General features: G+C 33.2%; 4 protein-coding genes across 7 annotated transcripts; 3 read left to right on the forward strand and 1 right to left on the reverse strand.

Moving 5' to 3' along the window:
• Nucleotides 1–5,713: 5,713 nt before the first annotated feature.
• Nucleotides 5,714–8,781, forward strand: LOC108329991 (glycine-rich cell wall structural protein). The gene is made up of 2 exons (XM_017564426.2): nt 5,714–7,276; nt 7,996–8,781. The coding sequence occupies exon 1, from the start codon at nt 5,880–5,882 to the stop codon at nt 7,206–7,208; it is 1,329 nt and encodes a 442-aa protein (XP_017419915.2). The 5' UTR covers nt 5,714–5,879; the 3' UTR covers nt 7,209–7,276; nt 7,996–8,781.
• Nucleotides 8,782–14,432: 5,651 nt separating this feature from the next.
• LOC108329982 (GDSL esterase/lipase At4g16230) lies at nt 14,433–16,363 on the forward strand. Of its 2 annotated transcripts, none has more exons than XM_017564414.2 (5): nt 14,433–14,739; nt 14,851–14,978; nt 15,129–15,374; nt 15,480–15,735; nt 15,852–16,363. In XM_017564414.2, the coding sequence occupies exons 1-5, from the start codon at nt 14,511–14,513 to the stop codon at nt 16,073–16,075; spliced, it is 1,083 nt and encodes a 360-aa protein (XP_017419903.1). In that variant the 5' UTR covers nt 14,433–14,510; the 3' UTR covers nt 16,076–16,363. The 2 variants fall into 2 exon arrangements, with proteins under 2 accessions (XP_017419903.1, XP_052727705.1); XM_052871745.1 differs by having other exon boundaries at nt 14,601–14,739; nt 14,851–14,946.
• A 5,875-nt stretch (nt 16,364–22,238) lies between these two features.
• LOC108331591 (probable enoyl-CoA hydratase 1, peroxisomal) lies at nt 22,239–24,475 on the forward strand. 3 transcript variants are annotated; one of them, XM_017566386.2, is made up of 3 exons: nt 22,239–22,798; nt 22,870–23,152; nt 24,110–24,475. In XM_017566386.2, exons 1-3 carry the CDS (start codon nt 22,389–22,391, stop codon nt 24,209–24,211), a joined length of 795 nt encoding a protein of 264 aa, XP_017421875.1. In that variant the 5' UTR covers nt 22,239–22,388; the 3' UTR covers nt 24,212–24,475. The 3 variants fall into 3 exon arrangements, with proteins under 3 accessions (XP_017421875.1, XP_052727707.1, XP_052727706.1); XM_052871747.1 differs by lacking the exon at nt 24,110–24,475 and adding an exon at nt 23,801–23,956 and having other exon boundaries at nt 22,241–22,798; XM_052871746.1 differs by lacking the exon at nt 24,110–24,475 and having other exon boundaries at nt 22,241–22,798; nt 22,870–23,956.
• A 305-nt stretch (nt 24,476–24,780) lies between these two features.
• LOC108335074 (putative ubiquitin-conjugating enzyme E2 38) lies at nt 24,781–26,130 on the reverse strand. Its single transcript, XM_017571013.2, has one exon. The coding sequence runs from the start codon at nt 25,951–25,953 to the stop codon at nt 24,973–24,975; it is 981 nt and encodes a 326-aa protein (XP_017426502.1). The 5' UTR covers nt 25,954–26,130; the 3' UTR covers nt 24,781–24,972.
• Between the last annotated feature and the right edge of the window lie 482 nt (nt 26,131–26,612).

Here is a 26,612-nt window from a genome sequence, read left to right on the forward strand (position 1 = left end):
TTTCACTCATACCGGTGTTTGTAATTATATTAAATAATTTAAAATTACAAATTTATTTTGAGCTGCTAGATTGTTCATTTTTAAATTGCAGTTGAAAATTTTCACCTTATTTATTTTCTTTCTTTATTGCTTCTGTTTTCTGATTTTGCCGCTTCTATGTTTGTGTGCTTCCAAAAGACAAACTCGTTTGGGGATGATGCAGACACATACAGAGTTACTGTTGTTCTTAGGTGTGTAACTTCACAATGCTAAAAATAAGTATCTTATTAGAGTATTGATTAAGGATTTTAAAAGTAACATTAGTATATTTTAATTATGATTTTGAATGTGATTTCAATAAAAACAGACAAACATATAGACAGAAGCATAGACCGTGTAATAGGTTTTACCATGTGTGTGGTGGGAAAAAAAGGTAATAATGGTATGTAGTGCTTTTACACTTAGAATTGAGTTGGTTCTGAAATGGTGAACAGCTAGGTCGGGTAGCTCAATTAAGGAATGGGATATCCCCAAGAATGTGGTGGTTGATGAATCACATGATGCTGCGGTCCAGCTATTCGAATTAATTAAGTAGTTAGTTCATTTTTTCTTTCTTGTTGAAAATCAAACTAATTATTTACTGATATGACAAGGATGATGTTTGCTTGCAAGTGTTGGCGGTGGAAGCCTGCATTCTCAACTTGGTTGCATGGACTGTAGCTTTTTTTTTCTCCTCCAAAGTGAAGTTGTTCATCTAAATTTGATTCACAAATAATGGCGGGGTAGATGTGAATCTAGATGTTATTATGAGAATAAATGCTTATCATATTGTATAAACAATATTATTCATTATATTTTATATAGGACCCTTCAAAATTCATTTTATTGATTCCAATTTTCGAGTCGGATGTACGAATTCATTTCATAACATTTGAAACTAGAAAAAAAAAATAAAATACTGTTGATAGAATTTCATTGACAATAAAAATTTTGTTGGTAAAATAATACTTTTTTTACTCTAAAAAATTTATAAAACAAATTATCGATGGATTTTATTTAAGAAAAAGTTTAATTATTGATAAATATTTTAGTTGATAAATGTATCAGTAATATATGTCTATAATGGATATATAAATAAAATTTGTTGGTAATATAAATTTTTATTATTAATAGATATTTTTGTTAATAAAATGTGTGTAAAAGTTTTTGTTTCAATTTTGATCATGTTATACAGTTGGAAATGAATTTTTTAAAGGGTTGTTGTAATTTTTTGAAAATTTGTCTATAAATTCGTTGATAGTTGAACATGTTAGAATTCATTAAAAAATTTGTTGATAATTATATTTTTTAGAATCGAACAATATATTCATTGATAAAATATGTTTCAATATTCCCACCAACTCACCAAATTAGTGTTTTAAATCAAATGCAAATAGGTGAGTATTTTAATAACAAATTTTTGGTCATCGGTATAACTTACAAGTAATTTTACTTTAGTAATAAATTTTTGTGTTTACCTATCAATTTTGACCATCAATAATATTATACTTTTTAAATTTTTATTTTATTTTTTTAGAGGATATTGCATTGGTTTAACCTAACAAACGATATAATATGGTTTTCAGTATTTATGAAACTGTCACTATGCAATTTATCATATCGTTTCTTCATGAATCGATGTAAAATAATTCTATTCTGCATTATTGTTATGTTTATTTTCTATTATTGATGACTTTGGATGACTTGTTCCTTACTAATTTTTTGGTTACTTTCTTATATAAAAATACTAAAGTTGTTATAAATGAGTAGTATTTATTTGACCACTTGAACGCGTTTTAAAAAGAAAGCAAATATTTTTAAAATTAATCTAATTTTTTTTATTAAAATTACAAACAAAAAATAAAACTGCACGCAATTTATATCTTTTGCCAACAATGTTATTGGTGACAGAGAACACTATTTTCTACCATCAAGACATTCATCCTATAATTAATAAAACATAAATCATCAACCTTAATAGCTCTTATATATTTTTTTTTTCTGATAAAAAAATCAGCCTTAATATCTCTGAATAGATGAAATTAAACCTACAAACATTGGAACTCTAATTAACTGGTTAAGTAGGTACATTTCTATCCGAAGCCAATTGAAATCTTAAAAATAATTTCCCTTTCAGTAGCTCCATTGCATCTAAAAAAATAGAACAAAATAAAGGGAAAAGTTACCTAATAATAAGTTAACCTTATGAAGAAATTGCTACAAAATACAAATATATATACCTACTCTCAATCCACCACCTATTTAAGTCCCCACAAAATTCGCATGAAAGGAAGAACAAACAAAATGCATACTAAGGAATAGAAGAGGCCAAGAATGGACGTTGAGCCCAGACACATTCAGAGAACTCTCTCACACTCTATCCATTCTTCAAATTAAACTCACTTAAAAAATTGTGTCATATACATTAACTACAAAGACAAAAAAATTTAACAAGTAAATGAGAATTGTACCGTATACCTATACGGGCCAGAAAGAGGCTGACCGAACATAGCAAGAGGCAGACGAAGAGTCTCAAACCCCATACATTCATAAACAGAGCTCCTAATCAAATTTACTGATAAGTCTTACTCATTAGGTATTGGACCATGATTACAGTTTTGATAATCATAAGACTCATCTTGAAATCTACAAATATAAGATTGAGAAAAGGAGGTAAGTGATTGCATTTATTACGAATTTAAGATTTTACATTGACTCTCAATCAGTCATTGAAAAGGAGATAAGTGATTGTATTTATTACGAATTTAAGATTTTACATTGACTCTCAATCAGTCATTGACTTGAGCGTCAACGTGTCTTTAACCGTCCATGCAGTTTGCATGAAGAACAGAAGAATTGAACTAAGTGCATGCAAAATTATAAGAACGGACCAGGAAAAAAAATGTAGAGGAATGTTTGATAGAGATTCTGGATCTCACACCCGAAACCAGAATCATTATCATTGTTATGTAAATTTATAAGAACGAAATAGACAAATTATTTAATATTAAGATTAGAACCAACAGAAAAATACATTTAACCTTATAATAATATAACTGATTTAAAAAACGTTCAAATTCACACAAAATCAGTTACTAAGAAAGTATGAAAAGTATTCATCTAATACAAAATGAGACGGAATACTGCATGTATAGGTCAGTTTTCTAAGAACTTATGTATATTAATTATGACAGGCATTCTTTAATTTTACATACCCTGATTAGATAATCATACTCTTTTATTTTCTTATTACAACAATTTTCTATGATTATATTATGGCTTAATTACCTATTTAGTCTCCATGTTCGGAGGTAATTTGTTGTTTAGTACCCAGTTTTAAAAATGTAGGCATTTGATACTTATGTTTTGAAATTTGTATCAATTGAATCCTATCCACTTAACACCGTTATAATTGATAACGTTTTTCTGACTGTGTATGTGATTTGTGCAATCAATTGCGTCGTGGCAATGACATGGCAGGCTGAATTGGGAATTTGAAATGGGGTTACATTTTTTTAAATTGGGGATACCTTTCCGCACGGCCAAATAACCATTATTGGTTCCTCCAAGTTCAACTCATTTGCATCAACATTTCATCTTCTCCTCTGAATGGGAGACTCCTGAGACACCTACCTACGCCACCCACGTCCCAGCCGCCGCGAGAGGATCCTCTACCTTATCCGAAGTTTCGCCGGCGACGCTAAGCACCACCAGGACCACTGCCGGCGATGCCGTTCACGCCCATCGAAGCAGTTCTGGCCGCCGCCTCCTCCAAGCAGACCGCCGCAAGTTGCTTCTGGTCTCTCTCCTTCTCTTTTCACCGTCGACCCAGCCACCCGTGCCACCACCTCTTGCGTCGCCGGCAAACCCCAAATACCACCGAATCCGTTCCCAACCGCGACGCCGTCAGCCTTGGAAGCCGCCGCCGATTGACTCTCCCCTTCTCCTTTATCTATTTTCTGTTTTTGTGTTTGGGTAGTTAGGAATGGTGGGTTTCTGTTGTGTGCGCGTGTTTCCTGTTCAAAGATTCAACTCCTTTGGTGGTGATTAGAGATGAAAGGAAGCTTGATGGCTTAGTCCCAGTATCTGGTTTGGTTTTCTGGAATTCTGGGTGGTTGGCGGAGGGATAATGATTGTTGCTGGAGGGAAGTTTGGTTAATGGGTAAAGTTGAACTGGATGCTGGTTGATGATTGTGATGTTGGTTGTGAGACGGTGGAAGGGAAATCACGGGTGTTGGAGGTGATTGAAGAAGATGAAGACGTTAGGCACAGACCGTGAGTTGTTGGAGACGAACGCTCGTGAGGAAGACGAACGCTCATGAGGAAGACTGGATGAGAATTGGCCGTGCGGTAGGTTGGAGGTTCAGTCTTGGAGGAAGCCTGCCACGTCAAGTCACTTAAGCCACCTCATTGCCACGATTGCACAAATCACATACACAGTCAGAAAAACGTTATCAATTATAACGATGTTAAGTGGGTAAGATTCAATTGATACAAATTTCAAAACATAGGTATCAAATGCCTACATTTTTAAAACCGGGTACTAAACAGTAAATTATCTCCGAACATGGGAACTAAGTAGGTAATTAAGCCTTATATTATTTACTCAAAGACAGTGACGGAAGCACATTCAAACATAAAAGCCATTGAAAATGCTGGTACTTTATTTTTAACAAGCATTCTTTGACTAAAAGTACATTTTAATATTAAAGTATTATGAAATAATATGACTGTCACTTGTATTGATGAAGCAAGCTGTACATGTGGTGGGGTGGCCAATCGTCCAGAAATGCTATATATTTCTTAAACTGGACTAAACATTAACATGTGAAGTTTTTTTAATTATTTGATTTCAGTGAGATGGCTGAAAATGTTTCTCACATCACATGCCAATCCCATGTATATGACATTGAACCGACAGATAATACACATAGCAGTAGGGCATGTTTTCAAGCTATAAATGAGAAAAACAGTATAAAAACGTAAGGGTCTTCAACATTTCATAATTGCCATCTGCCAATCGCAGTCACTTCCAGAAAATTTTTCTAACTTCACTTTTTACTCACTGAAAATGGAAGAAAATTAATCACTCTGTATCCTTCACCTCGACCCGTTACATCCAGCCTTAAATATATTTACCAACTAAAGTCGTTCTGTTGGATACCAAATAACACCAATTTCCATCATGATCAAGAGCCGTGTTCTTTCAAGTGTATCGTTAGAGATTGAATCTTCAGTGTATACAAATTTTCTTTTCGAGATATTAGTACTATAAATAAATTTTAACAATTTCAGAAATTAGTTCTCAGTTCTTTATCAAGATTCTAATAATTTACTTCAAAATAAGAATTTGTACGTGTACAAACTTCATTTTGTAGATAGTGATTCTTGACAATACAAAGAGGGAACATGTTTCACAGAAAATTATGAACAACCACTTTCCTGATAAACGAAAATGTCCCATTTAGCACCTGATAATGAATAAGATAATTCACAGCAGAAACCCCAAAAAGATACTCACTATTTACACTCCTACAGTGACTGGAGCAAGCTAGTTGCTTTCAGTAGTGTTTTTTCTAATCGAGATATTAACATTTTTGTTAATAGCTATTAATCGAACTACGTTGTACTTAAATAAAGTAGTTGATGGTTGGGACATGACAATTAAGATTTCACCGGCCCGTGGATTTGTCTTTAGAAACAAAGTTTGAACTTTTGACGGTGTTCGATAGTTGAGATCTCGATAAGTCTACGTGTATTAATGGTGTGTGTGCGCTTGTTCACACTATAAATAACTCCTTTCTGCCCAAGCTTTCTCCACAGAAAGCATTTTCTGCCCTATTTTCTCTATCTGTGTAAGGATGGGAAAGTTACAAAGCTATGTTGCAGTACTTGCTGTGGCATTTGTATTAGTGATAGGAGCAGCAGAGTGCAGAAAAATTAAAGAAAATGAGTTAGTTGACGGTTTTGGAAGTGGCTTGGGTGGAATTGGAGGTGGACACGGTGGTGGATTTGGGGCAGGAATTGGTGGTGGCGGTGGTGCTGGTGGCGGCTTTGGAGGTGGAAAAGGTGGTGGTCTAGGAGGAGGATTCGGAGGTGGGCACGGTGGTGGCGGAGGAGCAGGAGGAGGCATTGGAGGAGGTGCTGGTGGTGGTTTTGGAGGTGGCAAAGGCGGCGGTGTGGGAGGAGGAGTTGGTGGTGGAGGAGGGGCAGGAGGAGGCATTGGAGGAGGTGCAGGTGGTGGTTTTGGAGGTGGAAAAGGTGGTGGCGTTGGTGGTGGAGGAGGAGCAGGAGGAGGGGCAGGAGGAGGCATTGGAGGAGGTGCAGGTGGTGGTTTTGGAGGTGGAAAAGGTGGTGGCGTTGGTGGTGGAGGAGGAGCAGGAGGAGGTGCAGGTGGAGGTGCTGGTGGTGGTTTTGGAGGTGGAAAAGGTGGAGGCGTGGGAGGAGGAGTTGGAGGTGGAGGAGGGGCAGGAGGAGGCATTGGAGGTGGTGCAGGTGGAGGAGCTGGGGGTGGGTTTGGAGGTGGAAAAGGTGGTGGAGGAGGGGCAGGTGGAGGCGTTGGAGGTGGGGCAGGTGGAGGAGCTGGCGGTGGACTAGGAGGAGGGGCAGGCGGAGGAGTTGGAGGTGGGGCAGGTGGAGGAGCTGGAGGTGGTGTAGGAGGAGGGGCAGGCGGAGGAGCTGGAGGTGGTGTAGGAGGTGGTGCAGGTGGAGGAGCTGGAGGTGGTGCAGGTGGAGGAGCTGGAGGTGGTGCAGGTGGAGGAGCTGGAGGTGGTGTAGGAGGAGGGGCAGGCGGAGGAGCTGGTGGTGGTGTAGGAGGAGGAGCAGGCGGAGGAATTGGAGGTGGTGCAGGTGGAGGAGCTGGAGGTGGTGCAGGTGGAGGAGCTGGAGGTGGTGTAGGAGGTGGTGCAGGTGGAGGTGCTGGTGGTGGTTTTGGAGGTGGAAAAGGTGGTGGTTTTGGAGGAGGAGTTGGTGGAGGTGCCGGTGGAGGCGCTGGTGGAGGTGCCGGTGGAGGCTTTGGTGGTGGGCATGGTGGTGGAGTAGGGGGAGGAATTGGTGCCGGAGGAGGCGCCGGAGGAGGCTTTGGAGGGGGTTCTGGCGGTGGCATTGGAGGCGGTGCAGGTGGTGGCGGTGGGTTTGGAGGTGGGGCCGGTGGAGGCGGTGGCTTCGGTAGTGATGGTCGGGGTTTTTGAGTTAAAATATATTCTTAATAGTATGTATACTATATACCATGCAATGCAATGCTCGTTTAAGGAACCAAGTACGTATAACGTACACTATATTTATACATTATCGAAATAAACGAAAGTTTTCGTTCATGGTCATCTGATTCTTTTCTCCTTTACATCACAAGTTCATTTTATCATAGTTAACAATTAGCCTTTAATGAAACAACTGCCATATTTTGCTTTGTACTAACAAGCTAAAATTAAAGATATTACATGGATGTGGGACTTGTAATTCATCAGCTTTACAAATATAAATTATCTCGAAACAGTTATTTAACAACTTGGATTCTATCAAGGCTGTACATAAAACTGGTGATCGAGGTAGTAGAACCAAATTCGTGTCATGAAAAACCTATTACCTATACAGAATGTTTTAATTCAATAAATAAGTTGTACCTTACAGAGCTTCAAAAGGCTAGGCCTTGATTTTCACTGCTGAGTGGAAAAACATCACTTGTCTTAGCTCTTGACTATATTTTACAAGAAACAGACAAGTAGGGGTGAACTTGGAAGCAAAGCAATCATGTCATGTTGAATCTATCTTCTTCTGATGACCATAGAGAAAGGATGTTAACTAACTATTTTGTCCCAGATTATTCATTTCACATTAGTTTAAGTGTTTAATTATAGTGACACATCAAATTTACCACTGCCGTTAATCCCTCCATTGTGAGAACTAGCACTAGTGCAGTTCATTTTTATTTATTTTTATGCTAGTTTAAGAATCGATATATATTCATTTTTTATACAGGTTAAAGCTATAACTATTTTTTCCTCAATGATGATAAATGATGAGAGGGGCACGCCAGCAACGAACCAGTAGTTCACCGTAGTCGTTGCGTGCGCCAACAAATAGCACAACGAGCATTCGCACACGCGTCGTAGACATGGATCTCGGCAACGAAAACGCAGCTCCTCCTTGCGTTTCACCACCAAAACAACAACAACACTGAAAAAGAGGAAGTCGCACACCCAACCAGACCCGGAATCACTACATATCCACGTATCATCGTGAGTAACCCACGATGCATATCTACAACACGTCGTAGTATTGGCGACCTCGTGATAACAGTGGCGGCCTAGGGTTCTAACGTCGAGGTGCAGCTAGGAGATGCGATCTCCAATGACGGCGAGCTCGTGCTGAAGTGGCTAATGGGCGAAATCGAAGGTGCCCTGTCTGGCGAGGGTTTAACGGCAGAAGGCCAGTGCGAGTAGCACTCACGCGCAGGAACGACGAACGACTGAGAGTGATTGATGCAGAGGCGTTGCGCAATGGCTTCCGTCATAGGGTGGCAGCAGAGAAGTCGTTGATACTAGCATTGGAGGAATCTTGCGAGAGTCTCACCGGAATCAGCAACCTAGGGCTTTAATGTTGCCAATCATGGAGTTTGCGTCCGTTGTATGTGTGAAGAGGAAATACAAGAAAATTGGGGAAGAAGGGGTGTGACCCCTCTCTTATCATTCCAAAACCCTAAAAATGTCATCTCATTGTATTTACAAATTAAAAAATAAAACTTAATTATTCGTTTCAACTCTATTTAATTGAAAAGTTTCTTAATCTGTGCTAAAAAAATTTCTTTTTTTTTTTCATTGTGTCCTAACTTTTTTAAAAATTGATTTAATTAAGTTCTTTTTAAAAAATAAAAAAAAATAGTATTTATTTTCAACCAGGGAAGATTATTTTTATAATATTTACTATGCATTAATATCATTCTAATTAGTTCAAAAATATTTTTTACAGAATAATATTCAATTTTAGGAAATTGAGATTTTCAACATCTCCAAATCATCTTCACGGTAAGTAATATGTTCGTTAGTATAAACTTCATTCAAGAACTTGTTAACATTACTCTTAGCAAAATATAATAAGAATAATAACAATAAAACCACCAAAACATACGTTAGCATTCTACCTTAGGTGGTGAATAAAAAAAGTTGAACAAAACATTTATATTGTAGTCAAACCATACTTCAAAGTTTAAAGAAAGAAAAATAAATAAATGAACTTTTACGTTGTTTGTATAAGGATGACAATAACTTTCATCCATCATTGAAGGGGAAAACATCACATAGAAGAGATAAAAGAAAGAACAAAATATATAAAAGTATAAAAAAATATTTTCAACAATCCCAATCTTTTAGAACTGTTGATGATATACAATGAAAAAATTAATCTTTTTTTCTCTGCATGTGTTTTATCAAACACAGAATGCAACTACATCTTTTAATCAAAATGAAAATGGAAATAAATTTATGGTTGAGTTTGGTTTTGTTTTGGACTTCATAGTCAATTTTCTTTCTACTGTTTTTCAATATAATTGCTTTTAATCTCAAAACAACTGTCTTAAATTTTAATCTCCTTCTACCTATGATGAGAGATAGGAGAAAGGGAGTGAAAGGGAAAAGAAGAAAGAACGAAAGTGTCCTAATAGAAAAAAGAGGGTGGATAATACTATTTTCGTGTTTTTTTAATGAAAGGTCTGAAAGGCCGAGTAAAGCTTCATAAATAAATAAAAAAATGTTGGTCCAACATTAATTCTAACAACAAAAAATTAATTAAATTTTAGAAAGAATTTAATTTACTTTTAATTAAAATGCTTTGACTTTTTTTTAATAAAGTTAATTAAAATACTTAACTAATTTTTATTTAAATTATCAAAATGTATTTTTTTATTCAAAAATACATAAAAGAAACAATATCTTTGAATTTGGATCTGTATAAAAAAGATAAAAACAAAATAAATAAGTAAAGATAATTTAATTTACATTATGTTGTCCTTTTTTGTAATGAACATATGATAATATTATGTGTTTGTTGTGATTTTTATTTTATTTTTATAAAAATCAATTGATATTAAAATAACAAAAAATGAGAATAGGTATGAGAATACAGTTACCTGATATTGAAATAACAAAAAATGAGAATAGGTACGTGACAAAAAAATTTATATTATCTTGAATATGAGAATTAAAAGAAACTTTTATTCTAAAGATTATAATGAAGCTCATCTCATTTATTGTCATTCCTAACTCTAAGGCTGTGTTTTTTGGGTAGATTTGGGGAAGATGATTTGAATGGATTTGAGGATAACTTTTTAGTTGTTTTTTTGAGTGGATTTGTGGGTAATTGAGAGTGGATTTGGAAGTAAAGTTTGTGAGAATTAGTCTAGAATTTGATTGATGTGATAGATTTTAAAAATTAGTTTAATTGGTAAAAATTAAAGATTACCAAAATGCCCCTAGTTATAAAAGTAACATAAAATGTTATATTTAATTGTAAAAATATTTATAAAGAAAAAAAAAATTATGAATAATTAATAAAATTAATGTTTAAAAATTATAAAAATTAAATAATCAACTTATTTTTAATAAATTAGAAAATATAATATACCTAATTTTATTAAAATGTACATATTTTTAAATTATAATATTAAAATAATTATAAAAAAAAACTAAAAAATATATATTGCTTACGTGTTCGCGTAACAGGTTACGTGTTCACCAGCCATCCCTGTGCCAAAGTTAATAACGTGCACTCGCATGGCCTTTGATCGTGCATCTCCCTGGGTATTATGGAAATGACTCAGGGCAAATGTGTAAATGTGGTAACAATTCGCTCAAATCATCTTAGTAACGCAAAGATCGATCAAACCGTGTCATCCCGCAAATCTATCCTTTTTCGTCTTCGACAATCGCTGCAAATGAACATGTTCGCTCTTTCCATCATCGCTCACAAATCACTGTAAATAGTGAATTCCCTTCAACCGAACACACCCTAAGTGAGATTTTTAATCCCTAAGAGTACGCGTGTTAGCAAACCATATATATATATATATTATTATTATTTTCCCTTCTTATTATTTAATTTCATATATATGATAAAAAATATATAGAGAATCTAACTAAACTAACATAAAAGAACATTCTCCTCCAGATATTTGTCATCGCAGAGGGTCTTGAAAGGTTGTTATAATGATAATTACATTAAAAAAATATTCTAATAATGATGTATAGATATATTTGTATTTAATATTCTATTAAAATATAATACGAAATGTGAATCTCAAAGAGTTATTAAATCACAACCTTTCAGTTTAAATATATTAACCAACATGTGTTCAATGTTCCTCAATATACATTAACCTTAATGTTTTGTTTGAGTGGCCCACATATTGGGAAAATTTCTTTATAAGTTATCCTAAGCAAATGAGTAAACTTTTTTATAAGTTATCCTAAAAAATAATTGATTAACTGCACTTTCATTATTATAAAGTCATCTATTGGAGAGAAAATTAATGAGACTTTGGTGATTTTTAAAATATTAGGAAATCACAACACATCCAAATTAAAGTTTTGACCGTAAAATCAATCAGAAACTTATTTAAAAAGCAAGAAACTTATACATTGTATAATAATTCATAAACGAAGAATGATATAAAAAAATAGTATGACACATGCATTTTTTTTAAAGAACGGCAATAATAAATTAACTATAGTCAACTGGCTTAAAGTATGAATAAAAAATAAAAAAAAATGGATAAAAGTCAAAAAGATGAAGCCAGAATCACGTCGACCTTCATTGATTATGAAAGTAAATGAGGCAAGTTTGAAGTCGATGGAACTCTTTGGCTTCCCATTGTAGTTTAAGCAGTTATGAACATGATGCTACACATCATCAACAACCAAGTATGGTACTTCCTTTGTTTTCTTACTGTTGGTAGCTGTAATTCAGTTTAGAAAATCTCTTCTAAGCGTATGCATGTTCCCCATTCTTCCATATAAGCTACCCTGCACCATTTATGATCCATAACAAATGCAAAAAAAGTAGTCATGGTGATGTGCGCAAAGTTGTCTGAAAAAAAAAAAGTAATGGGTGAATTATGTATTTTGTGCTGCATAATCAGAAGGCCCCATGAAAGAGAACCAGCCTGTAATTTTTATATGAGATGATTTTTTGTATTGTTTCACCAACTAATTTAGTGAGAATTCCACCACATTCGAAAATCTTACAAAATTAGAGGTTTGCATCTATAAATTAGTTTTATTTTTATTCAATACGTAATTTTCAACATAGGTTAAATAATCAACTATAGTTTGAATTATATAATAAATTGTTTGATCATGAATTAAACTAAATATATTAATTTTATTGTTAATTAATTTAAAAATAAAATACTATTAAATATAATTAGATAATAATTAAGTTAAACTTGATTAAAAATCTATAAATAAAAGTTTAAAATAAAAAAAATTATATAATTACTGTTTCATTAATTATTAATTGATCTTCACATCAAAATACGTTTATTTGAATAGTTAAAACGGTTCAATTTAACATTTGTATTTCTAAACATTATCTAGACTTTCAACGATGTATCCTCAAACTATTACATCGACCTCGTACCCAAAACATGAAACAGAGCAACGGAGTTATTTTGATACTGCATGGAGATTAATTATTAACAAAGAGAAAAACTGCACAATATAGAATTAATTTTCATGTTAATTTTTCACATGCCTATATTAATTCAAAGTTTTGTGTAAATAATAATATATATTTTAAATATTATTATTGAAAGGGGGTGCACAGAAAACGAAAGGAAAAAGTATTAGTCAAGAAAAAGCGACAGTGTGGGTTTTGTGATAGTTAAAGTTGCAAAAGAAAATATGAATTGAAGGAAGTCCCTGCAAACATTAAATAGTATCCTTTCTTTTATTGAGATGCATTTAATTAAAAAGCGTGAAGATTCAGTGCTTCTGAACTTTGAAGTTTGAACAACTTGTGGCATTGTTAGCAAAGTACTGTAGACAGACAGGAATTTAAAATTGAGAAGCAGGTAACCAAAGCTACCATTTCGTTGTGTTGCACATAAATTCAAAAGCTTCACAAACTATAGCAGAACCTGTGGTCTGATAATACAAGGATTTTATGCTAGACTCGTACTAAAATGTTTTTTTTTAAGGTTTTTTAGACACCTTAAAAAGTAATCGTAATAAACAAATTATTCGCTTAAATAATTTTATTAAAATATTGTTTTAATCACCGTGAATGTATTGTATATCATTATTAGACCACTGGCAACGCTAGTCGATAAATCGATAGAATTTATTTGGAGATAAAATTTTAATATACGAAAACACCAGACAATTTGACATAAAAAAACAGTATTTTCAGTTAATTTGCAATAATCAATTTAGTTAATTTAATCAGTACTTCCTCCATATTAAAAAAATAGACTTATTAAACTCATATATTTTGTTTATTGAGATTATACTTTGAATAACTCTTTTAAATTTTCATTTCTCAATTTTATGGATTTTATATTTTCTATTGATGAAAAAATATATTTCAATTTGATCTTTATTATATAAAATATTTTGATATTATATTATTTTATAAGATTTGTTAAATAACATGTTTGTTAAATAATAACTCATCTCTTAAGTAAAATTAGAATATGTTTTATAAGTGACAGAATTGTCTTAAGGTATATAGTTCTTTTTTAATTTTAGTTTCTACTAAGCTTTTATATTTTATTTTTAGTTCTCACTATTTTTTTCTTTTTAATCTCGCATTAATTTTTTATTTATTTTAGTTTTTGTTATTTATTAACGTTCTTTGCAGTGTGTTTGGATGCAGCAACGGAAAGTTAAGAAGCGATGATTTTTCGGAAAACGATGCATTAAAATGCAAAAAAAAGAAAAAGAAATCACAACTTCTCACTAATTAATTTTATATATTTTTATTTATTTATCAATCATTAAATCATTAGCAATCTTTAATAAACTTTCATTTCATTTCTCACTGTCTTTTTCTTCATCTAAATAACATCACTTTCCCTTCACTTCTCTCTCAAATCTAATCATTTTCAGTCTCTCAAATCCTTAATCTAGTCCAAACACACCCTAATTATTAGTTGTTAACTAAGAGACCATCTCATATATGTGGATGAAAACCAAAAAAAAATATATATATTTATTATGGTATCTGTTTTGTTTTAATTTGAAATGTCATTTATTCCCTCCAACTACACGGTCAAGACTAGTAGGTTTATAGGCAGAGCAATTAATGTTGGCCCACTGCATGATTTTATCCCTCACATGATTTATTATTATAAAATTCCATTATCATGAGCCGGTGGCAGTGTCTTTTGCACATTATAAAGCCCATTGTTTTTGGTACAATGTGGCACAGGTATAAGTACTATATAGGAGGAACTGCTTCAGTACTTCGTTGCAGTCATCAGTTATTGTTCTTAATCTGTGATGGGTGCCCTTTTGAATCTGCTTCTAATTTTCATAGTCATGGTTTTGTTTAACGTTTCAACCTCAGATGATCTCCCTGCAAATTTTGTATTCGGAGATTCCCTTGTTGACGTAGGAAACAATAACTACCTTGTTTCCTTCTCAAAGGCTAATTATTTACCCAATGGCATTGATTTTGGAAGACCAACGGGAAGGTTCACTAATGGAAGAACCATCGTCGACATCATTGGCAAGATTTACCACCTTTTATATTAATTACTTCCTATGTTTTTCTCTACTTTTTATATTAATCTTATTACATCTTTTGTCTGATGAGTTTTTCTTTTTCTTGCTCCATCAGGTCAGGAACTGGGTATGGATTTAACCCCACCCTATTTGGCACCCACCACAGTTGGACCAGTGATTCTGAAAGGTGTCAATTATGCTTCTGGTGGAGGTGGAATTCTAAATTTTACTGGACAAGTTTTTGTGAGTTTCTGCTTCTGTTGATGTTTGTTTAAGATGCTATAATCGTCAAGAAGCTATTAGTTTTACATGATTATTACGTGTTTGTAAGACCGTGATAATCTCACATCATCATACATTAATAACAGTTTGCATGCATTGATGGATTGTCAGGGTGGTCGGCTCAACTTCGATGCACAGATAGATAATTTTGCAAATACCAGACAAGACATCATAGCCAGCATTGGTCTTCCTGCGGCTCTTAATCTATTAAATAGGTCATTGTTTTCCGTGTCGATAGGCTCAAACGATTTCATAAATAACTACCTAACACCATCATTCTCATTTTCCGAACGAGAATCGGAGTCTCCACAATCCTTTGTCGCAAAAATGATATCAAAATTCAGACTTCAGCTCACTGTAATGTTTTTCATGATTATATATAATTTTATGAAATCTTTGATTCTGATGACTATTTCTACGACAAATTGTTTAATGTTTCAACAACGTATGTACCACATGCAGAGGTTGTTCAATCTGGGGGCTAGAAAAGTTGTTGTGGCGAATGTGGGGCCTATAGGGTGTATACCAAGTCAGAGGGATTCAAACATCGGTGCTGGAGATAGCTGTGTTTCTTTCCCCAATCAGCTAGCACAGCTATATAATTCCCAACTAAAAGACCTTGTTACAGAACTCAACTCAAATCTAGAGGGTTCAGCTTTTGCTTATGCAGATGTGTATCAAATTTTAGATGATATTCTCAAGAATTATGTAGCACTCGGTACGTGTCTATATTGTTTGGCAAATAATCGATTATCAGAATAGAACCTTTGAATTTGCATTTGCAAGGTGTTTATTATGAACAAAAATTTTGTTGTGTGTATACACATGTGGCAGGTTTTGTTAATCCAACTTCAGCTTGTTGTCGCGTGGCTGGGCGCTATGGAGGTCTGGTTCCATGTGGTCCCACATCGAAAGTTTGCTATGACAGATCAAAGTACGTGTTTTGGGACCCCTATCATCCAACTGATGCTGCAAATGTTATCGTAGCTAAGAATCTCTTAGAAGGAGGTTCCAACTACATTTGGCCACGCAACATTCGTGGACTCCTTCAAACTTGACCTTTTATTTGGTGTGGATACCTATTTCGTCATACTAAATGCTTCAGCACAAATGTTATAAACTTACAAATTAAAGAAAGATTAGGAGATAGTGAAAATCATGAGCCACTACTAATGTTCTGTTTTCATGATTTCAAAGCTTATGACGACAATTTCCTTAATTTCCTCCTAGGAAATCTCGATATGCCTCAAACTTCATGCTGAGGACATAATTGGATGCCTCAAACTGTTAGGTGCTATGTCCCCATGGAAGAAGATATTATAGATATTTGAAGTCAGTATGTTCTACTTCCTACCCATTCACCAATAATTCACGTCACGTCACATATCTCCAACATACTCTTATAGTGTTTTTTAGGAAAAACATTAAATAGTACTATTAATTCCTCGTATTAATGCTGTAAAAGGATTTCATCCTTCTAGTTTGTTACTTTACAGTAAAGGTAATACAGATGAAAAAACACCCAAACTCAAGGTTAATTATATAAATATCTCAATTACAGAATATCTAATGATGTCATAGGTGGTAATAAATAAGATTGAACTAGCAACATTGTTATTAGGATGAAAAGAAAAAGAAACTGCGGGGTACGTACGTATATTCGCAATAAAATCCATTATAAGTAGTTACTAACTACATGTAGATATTTATTATCTCCTGATAATGGATAGAGGATATTTTAATACTCTTCTCAATGACTCAGATGTGAGTATTATACTATTCCACCCACATGTACTTCTTGCAAAAAATAATAATAATAATTTAAATTATATTTTTTAAATTAAATTTAATTAAAAATAGAATTAATTTTTAATTTATATTTTATTAGGCTAAATTTAATTAAAATGGGATTTTAATTTATATTAATATTATATATATTTGTTGTAATTTTATTTTATAAATGTATAAAATATATTTTTTAAATTTTTTGTAGGTATCCGTGGATGCTCGCGAATATATTTGTAGGTCCCCACACGGTTGGATTTTAATTTTATGGGTCAGGTTGCGGGTAGACACTATCCGTACCCAACCTGATGGGTTGCCATACCTAATTGCTATAGTTGGAACCAAAATTTTCAAGTGTCAAAATCTATTGATTTTTCAAATTGCTTTGATGTAGTTGGAAAAAGTTTTTTTAACAATTTTTTTTGACAACTTTTTTACAACAGATTACGTGGTAATTCGTGATTGGTCCATTTAAAATATACGGACCAATAAAATAATGACATGTAATCTATTGTCAAAAAATTGTTAAAATATCATGATCCGTCCTAAAAGCGTGTGTTTATAGAGGTAATGGTATGTTAACATATATGTTTTAACAACACTTTGACAACATATACAAGATACATGTCATTTATTTTTTCTTTGGGTTTAGAGTATATAAGTACAATAAAAAATTTAATAAATTACTAGACTTATAATATGTTTGTTCAAAGGTCTTGATGACAACTTTTGAAAGAATAAAAAAAAATATTAATTAAAATTAGTTTGTACATAGATTAAAAACAATAATATCACAGAAAATTACAAATTAACTTATGTAAAGACTAAAAAGATACAAATTGTTACTTTATTATTTAAAAGGTTATACTATAATTATAATTTTAATTAATTAAGTTTTATTTTATAAAAGTTATTATCTTTTAAACTTTTTTATAAAATAATTTCTTTATTTTTTCTTTGATTTTTGACTCCATCTTTCATCTTTTTGCATAACAATCGTAAAGAGATCCTTGAAAAAAAAAAGATTACACATCCAACTTATCAGAATTCAAAATATAAAATATAGGAAGTTCTTTTTTTGTTTCTTTTTTTAGTTAGTGTACTACTTTTAATGTTATATGTATTTCTACCAAGAGACACATTCAAAGAAAGACCAAGCAGCTAAAAAGGGCAACTGGAAGATAGAAGAGTTGGAAGAATGATGAGATTAAGAGTAAATTCATTTTAACACTAAGTTTACAATATATGTCCATATTTTTATCAAGTCATTATTTATGCAACAACAAAACTAGTAATTGAACTTAACCATTTTAAATTAAGAATTGTGAGTATAATATAATACATAATTGATGATATAGAACTAAGAATTGTAGACACCATCAGCCTTCAAATGATTCAGCTTGCTTGGGAGAGTTGTTACTTGTATTAAACTTTTATGCCAATATAGATTCATGCTGGAAGAAAAGTATTTCCTAGAAGATATTAATAAAACTTCAGATGGTATTCCCAAAAATATTGTGTTTAAGTGCTAAAGGCATTCAACTAGCTTATTGGTTAATGATTACAGTTTGTAGAGAACATCAATCTTTAAGTGATGATAGGCTTGAAAGAGTTGTTGTCTACATTAAACTTCTATGTCAATATAGATTCATCCTGCAAGAGTATTCCATAAGAGAGATTAAAAATTAAGATGGCATTTCAAATTTTAGGAGCTAAAGAGATGTAACTTACTTAACCGCTAATCCTTACGGTTTCTATAAATTATCACCCTTTAAATGATACATTTGGCTTGAAAGAATTGTTTATATTAAAATTTTATGCCAATATAGACTCGTCATGTAAGAAAAATATTTCATAACAGAGTAAAAATTAAGATGGTATTCTAAACAGTATTTAGGAGCTAATCATGCATTATAGTAATAATATTTTTTTAATTAAAATATAATAAAGATATCTTCCGAGCAAAAAATATTCAAATTTGTACTATATGATTACCCAATTGGTGGATTGACTGATCGGGCCAGCAGGTAGTCAGGTAACAGCAGATTGGAAAGAATAGTTCTTGAGATAATTAAGAATTAAGAGATAATCAATACCGATAAAAGACCATTAATACGATAAACGATCATTAATAGATAATTAACGAAAATCATAATAGTTATTAATGGGTAATTAATGGGTTTGATTTAATTATTATTTTGAAGTTTATAAATATAGGTTTTATATTGAGATAAATGACATTTTTTATTCCATAACCTAGCATTACTAAATCCCTTTAGAAACATATTTGATTTGAGTGTTAGGGTGTCGTATGTTGTCGACCTCAAACAGAAATTTTGTTTCTAACAAATGCATTAAAAAAATATTACTATTTTTGACTTTTAACGACGCATTCGAGTTTGACGTCATAGCGGGAGACGTAAGTTTGACGTTGAATGTCGAATTTTAAAAAATCGACTTTGTCAATATTCGATGTTAATAATTTTTTATTTTATTTTTTTAATTAACTATCATTCTTTTTTACAACTCTATCATACCTGCAAAAAAAAAAACTAACAAATTTCAGTATAACAAGTTCAATCAAACAACAACAAACAAGTTCAACCAAACAACAACATCAAACAATTTCAACAAATAAGTTCTTCAAAACGAAAACCAAAACTAACCTTTAAAAGGTGGGTTCGTCGGAATAAAGTTTCGTCACCATTGAGAGAGAAAGCAGAATGCGCCTACAAAGGACAAAAGCACGAAAATAATCGATTAAAACAAACAAAAAACATACATAAAATAATTAATTAATATGCATTTGTATCAAATGAAAGAAAGATTACATGTGATGTTTGTCAAATTTCGTTCGAGAAGAATTTGAGAAGAGAAAAGGGTATCGCGCGCTAACATAAAGTGAATGAATTTTCAATCTCTCGCTCAAATTTTTATTGAATTCACTAACCTTTTGACGTCGAATTTAAAAGTCATTCAACTTTTTATATCTTTTACGTCGAATTACAATTTTAAACGACGTTTAATAATTGAGTTTACTTACAAAATGTCACCGCTCATTTTTAACTTTGGCTAGACGTTGAACGCGTGACGTTCTACGCTATTTTTGTACTAGTGACTCCTATCTTGGACCCAACTTTTTAGAATGTTACTTCTAGGGATGGCAAAATAATCTGGGGGCATGGGTATCCGCGGTTAAAATTCATGACGGCTAGTTATTATCCGCGGATATTTACTACCGTGGATAACGGGTAGCAGGTATTTTAATACCCACTTCTACACGGGTCGAGTATGGGTAGTATACTACTCGACCTGCGGGTACCCGTTACCCGCAAAAAAAAAATTAACTTATATATTTTTTAATTAAATTTAATTAATAATAAAAAAAAAATATATTTTATTAGGTTAAATTTAATTAAAATTAAAATTAAAATTATATTTAATTTAATTTATATTATATTATATATTTTTTGTAATTTTATTTAAAATTTATTTTAAAAATGTATAAAATATTTTTTTTTTGTGGGTATCCGCTAGTACCCGAGTTTTAAAGTACCTGCGAATATTTTCTAAATGAATACCCACACGGATAGCTGGTACAGTTTTATCGGGCAGGTCGAGTTGTGACTAGGCACTATGCGTGTTCGATCCGACACGTCTCATCTCCTCCTCCCATTATGTAACTATGAAATTCTAAAAATTAATTAAAACTAAATATTATTAATATACACAACAACATATTTATAAAAGAGTTTTAGAAGAAAAATAAATCTAACTTGTATTTATGAAAATATTCTGATAGAGCTCGGATTCTTAATTGATATTTATGCCATCAGGTTATAGTGTTCTTCAACCAATTTTGAACACAGATAAGTGCCTAAGCCAGGATTTAAAAAGCTTCAAAGCACCCAAAACCCTACCTCCAATACTAAATATGCTCTCTAACCAAGACATTTATAACCATTTTTATAGATTCGAAAACCATAAATAATTTATTTTCCACCAAACCAAAATATTAAGTGGTCATACCATCAACAAAAAACTTATTTAAACACCTTTATAATTAATTTTTTCTATCTATGGAATCTTTTTCTCTCAAATGCTATTAAAAGCATCAACCATTATCAAATATCCAGGAATTTCACCAATGGTTCATGTATCAGATTAAGAAGAAAATACAGTTGCACTAACATATGACTACTTATATTTATGTTATTGTTTATCATGAGCTTATTTGTACTAATAATACATTTTTGTTGTACACAATTTGTTGGTTCCACAACTTTGTTTAAATCATATTTATACATTTGTTGAAAATTCTAAAATACATACTCAAACTTGTGTATAGTTGTTTGGGTGTGTATGGTGCAAAACATGTTCAAATAAAAAAAAAATGACACCAAAATAAAATAAGTGATTGATGTTATCAACATTACCTTAATGCCTATGGTACCTTATCCTCGAGTCAAAACAAATTTGAACTAATATACTATTCAGATATATATTTAGATTCATAATTGTTTTGTCAAGTACAAAATGAATAGTAACCATTTAGTAAAATTAAATATGTATAATCATATGGAAAGACGTAGAAAAACCTTTAATAACTTCATAATTTAAAAAAAAATAACAAAAACTTAGACATGTTTTCAATCATTAGAAGGTAAGATGACCATTATCACAACAAAAAAAACCACTAGAATATTCATTATCAAACTTTTCAAATACAACTTTGAAATATTATTCATCATATATATGAAATTGCACCTTGTGAGAACATCAAAGCGTAATATATTTTGTAATAATTTTTTGAAAACTCTATATACTCTCTAAACACAATTGATACACACAATAATCTCTATATACTCTATATATTTTACTTATTTATAAAATATTTGATTTTGAACTTTTTATAAAATGTTTCTCTTAGTTTTTATTCTCCCAAAATTTTAAAATTTTAAAACATTAATGTTGGTCTTGACATTTATTGAGATAGATAAATATCAATATTGTCCAGATCTTACTTTTTATCTAAATTGTTGAATGTTCATTGACATAAACAAATTATAAATGAAAATTATCACACTAACAAACTTAATTTAGTTTAATCATAAACGATAATTTTTAAATATAGAAATAACATTAGTTAAAAAAATGCACTAACAGTAAAGTAATATTATATTATCCATCAAGCCTTTGTATGGATTATCCCTCTTTCTAGATTTATTTAAGCACAACAATCAAATAATATTATGATTGATTAAGATGATTTCAATCAACTATTTGTGTTCAACACTTTTTCCCAGCCTCTTACTATCAAATCTATCATTTTATTTATAAAATTAATTCTAACATTTCTTTAAAAATATTAATTATTAAATATAAGTTGAGTTTCATATAAATCATGATCATATAATAAGAAATATTAGTTTTGTGGTGGATAAAGATAATTATCTGACACGTCATCTCTCCGTCCGATCATCTTTTGCGTCACGCACTTCAAGACTGCATCCTCAAAGAAGGATCCACTCCCTCCCTTTCTTCTTAAGCCAACTTCACATTTTCAACCATCGAATCGGGTCAAACATGGAACGGCAATCACCGGAGAAACTAATACTCGTGAACCGCCACTCAAACGGCGACGCACTGATCACGATCAATCGTCCGGGTTCTCTAAACTCGCTGACCCGGCCCATGATGGTGGATCTGGCCCAGGCGTTCAAGAAACTGGACCGGGACGAGTCGGTGCGGGTCATCATATTGACCGGGTCGGGCCGGTCGTTCTGTTCTGGCGTGGATCTCACGGCGGCGGAGGACGTGTTCAAGGGCGACGTGAAGGATCCGGAGAGCGACCCAGTGGTGCAAATGGAGCTCTGCCGCAAACCGATAATAGGAGCCGTTAGAGGATTCGCCGTCACCGCTGGGTTCGAGATTGCGCTCGCCTGTGACATCTTGGTCGCTGCCAAGGGATCTAAGTTCATGGACACTCACGCTAGGTTCATTCCCTTTATCCTTAATACAAATCGACTCTTCGGATTTTGAACCCGCCCCTTATCTGTTTGTGCAGGTTTGGGATATTTCCGTCGTGGGGTTTGTCTCAGAAGCTTTCGCGCATCATTGGGGTCAACAAAGCGCGCGAGGTATCTCTCACGGCCTCACCTTTGACCGCTGAGGTGGCTGAAAAGCTGGGTTTCGTGAACCATGTGGTTGAAGATGGTGAATTGTTGAAGAAAAGCAGGGAAATTGCTGATGCTATTGTCAAAAACAACCAAGACTTGGTGTTGAGGTACAAGGCGGTCATCAATGATGGCATCAAACTTGATCTTGGCCATGCACTTTCCCTTGAAAAGGTTAGTACTCTGTACAATTTGTCTCTACCATTATATGGCACGGATTTAGCGAAAAAGATTGGTTTGCTTTGGTCTAGAGCAACACAACAATTATCTGCCTCCGTTATTACATGTCGATTGTTGCCTAATTCTCTAAGATAGCTAGAAGATTTTTACTGTATATGGAATGGTTTCAGTTTCTCATAAGGTGAGTGGGGTGTATCCATTAATTGTTGTTCCCTGTAGTTGATGTGAACTTAACATGGAGTTAGACCTCAGTATACCAAAAGTTTTTCTATAACTGCCGTAGAATTTTTTACTTTATGTATAAATTAATTTATTAACCCTTTTTAACTTTTATATTAACTAAACTAATTGTAGTTTATATTAAAAATCATTTTTTTTCTCTCCTTAAAATATTTGTGAGAAAACTTATAACAGCAATAAGATGGTCTGGTTGAAAAGAAAGACTCATATCCCACAAACTAGATGAGTGACCTATCCATCTAATTTTATTTATCACAAATAAATTGTCCCCCTAATGATGGAAATGTTGTTCCAGATCCTGAAAACAGCATTTTATTGATCAAATTTGTCTTTGAAAGTGTAAACTTATTGAAATTAGTTTGCAACCCTTATGGTTAATTTGTCTGACGAAGTGCTATTCAGGGGCCTCGGACTCGAGTGCAATTTCCATCAACCTGAGATTAATGTATTGTATCTTTCGTAAACATTGGAAAAGAAAAGAGAAAAGTTGTGTTACACCGAAATTGTATCCGGGGATTGATTTGTTTGCTCTCTATTTGGCACTATTTCTTTCCTGATTGTCTGTCAGTCTGCATTATCCATTTTATGCTTCTTCTATGTAATCAATGATCTTCCTTGATGGGGATTTTTCTATTTTCCTCATTTGTGTACATTTTTAGCTTTACCCAAATCTTCTTACATATAAATTCTCCACCCGTGTAAAAAATTTAGGAGAGAGCTCATGATTATTATAACGGAATGACGAAGGAGCAATTCAGAAAGATGCAGGAATTCATAGCTGGTCGAAGTTCCAAGAAACAGTCCAAACTGTAGTAGGTTCTTTATTTGCGCTGATCTTTTGTGCTGTAAATGTATATGATTTTTCTTTTCTTGGGCAAAGTTCACGCACTAGCCTAATCTTGATAACCAAGAACTAATTTCTCTGGGACGATACTTTGCTGGTCCACAAATTCGAGGTTTTACTAGCATAAATCCATCCAATATCTGAGAACTTCGACTGTTATTTACGAATTATGTAAATGGTAGCAGTTCCTTCCTTGTTAATTATAAAAATAAATGGTACAAGTTATTTATGGATTTGTTTTCTTATCTGTTATTAGCCCCTTTTAAATATGGAATTTCGTTTAATTCTATGACTCTAAGCTCTTAGGATCTATTTTGTAGATAGGAAATAAAATATGGAAAATTTGATAAAAAAAATTATGTAAAAACGGTCATTTATTACACTCAAATTCTTCTCATTTCATTTTAAAGAAGAATTTGCAATTGTTATGGTGAGTGGAATATACTGCAGAAAGAGATAAAAGGAGAGAGAGAAATCGTAAAACAATAATTTTTGCGATGAAAAGCAACAAGAATGAGATAAAAATCAAACGAGTGCGTAAATTTTAAAAACAATTAAATTGCATGAACATTGCAGTCTGTCTAACTGGAGATAAGATCACAATCTAAACTTGCATCATGAACTATTACAATGACCTGATTTTATTTTTTCTTCCAATCAACAATTCAATCTTATGAAAAGGCCATGATAATAAGATATGCACACTACTTCAATTATATTAGGTTAACTTTCAAACACTTTCAAGACCACGATTTCTCCCCTCCATCTGGCTAATTTTGTTCTTACCAAATTTCCTGAATCTGAAAGCCTTTTTTATCTTTTCCACCATCTTTTTGAAGACTCCACTGCTTTTGTTTTCTGATTCTTGGCTCTGCACCTCCAATTGTTCTGCCAAACCCTCCAAAGAAGCACCATTCTGACGAAACGCTTCGAAGAGCCGAGGGTAAAGCACCACCATCCGCTCCTTGAAACTCCTCGAAACCTGAACCATCGGAAAACGCAAGTCATGGTAATTATAATACCCAACTCCCACGCGCCCACTCGCGTATTCGCCGCAGGCCGCCAGAATCGAAAACGCCCGCCGGCGAAAATGATCTCTGACGAAGGCCTCGAAGCTCCGCGGCGGCCGCTTAAGCAGATGGAAGGAGGTGACGCAAGTACTAAGGAAGACGTTCTCGTTGTACGCACGTGACTTCTTCTCCGATGGCACAGCCTCAGGTTCGTTGAAAAATGGTTTCTCGTTCAGAACCAGAGCTTGAATCGAGAGCAACACTTGCAACACCGTGGACTCACGCGGGTCCCACTTCTCCTTCTTTCTCCCGTACCACGTGTTCAACAGACTCAGGCACACTTTCCCGTTCGTGTAGAGGTTCGGGTTCATTCTGTACCCGAAGGAGTGGTAATACAGCTTCGGAGGGTTCCTCGGATAATCGGAAGGGAACACGATGTCGAAGAAGAAGAGACCATCGTGATACGGTGTGCCCGCAGCTCCTACGATCACAGCCCTCATTAGATCAATGCGTTGCTCGTAGACTCTGACATAGATTGATTCCGGTAAGTTCTGCTGGAGAATCTTCCACTCTCTCACGATGGTTCTGTACACTGTGCTCTTTGAATCGCTGAACCATTTTCCCTTCTTTGAACCCAGAAAGTGGTGATCGGAATCGTCTGACACCACGTCGAAGTGCTCGAACTCCGTCGTATTTTCCATCTCTCCTTTTTCTCAAACTCAATTTTCAAATGCGAATTTGGAGAGAGAGTTCAAAATTTTCAACTTTTTGATGAAGGAATGGGTTTTCAATGTCTAACAAACTCTTTCGACTAGTCCGTTGCAGGAACTTTAAAGGTGTGATGTGCGTTTCTGGTCTCTAAATCATAACAAACTCTTGTAATGATAAGATCATATAAAATATATTTTTTTATCACAAGAATCTTTATATATTTTATGATTGATAATCCTATTAGAGTTTATCTTTTATAGTAATTATTACATCATAAATAGTTTCATTTACTTGACTCTTATGTTTGTTTTTATCACTCTTTTATCTCTTCTGATCTTTCTGTGGTTTGTTTGTACTTCTTCAGAAAAGTATACAACAAGTCATTCTAATTACTTAACATTTATCTCTTTCCATCGCTCCTCTCTCTTCTTATCTCCACGTGACTTCTAAATCAAGAAAGTTTCCAAGTCTCATCTCTTAAGATTTTAATGTTTCTAAATTAGCTGATATTAATATATACGAATGAAAAATGGGCTTAAATAACTTTTATTTCTCATCAATTTTTCCTATATTTTTTCTGTTTTAGACTTGAATAAAAATTTTGTTACGTCCAAGTTAATTGACATTTTCGTATCTATAATAATACTTG

The sequence above is a fragment of the Vigna angularis genome, chromosome 1 (assembly GCF_016808095.1).
Source record: "Vigna angularis cultivar LongXiaoDou No.4 chromosome 1, ASM1680809v1, whole genome shotgun sequence".
In the NCBI taxonomy this organism is placed as follows: Eukaryota; Viridiplantae; Streptophyta; class Magnoliopsida; order Fabales; family Fabaceae; genus Vigna; species Vigna angularis.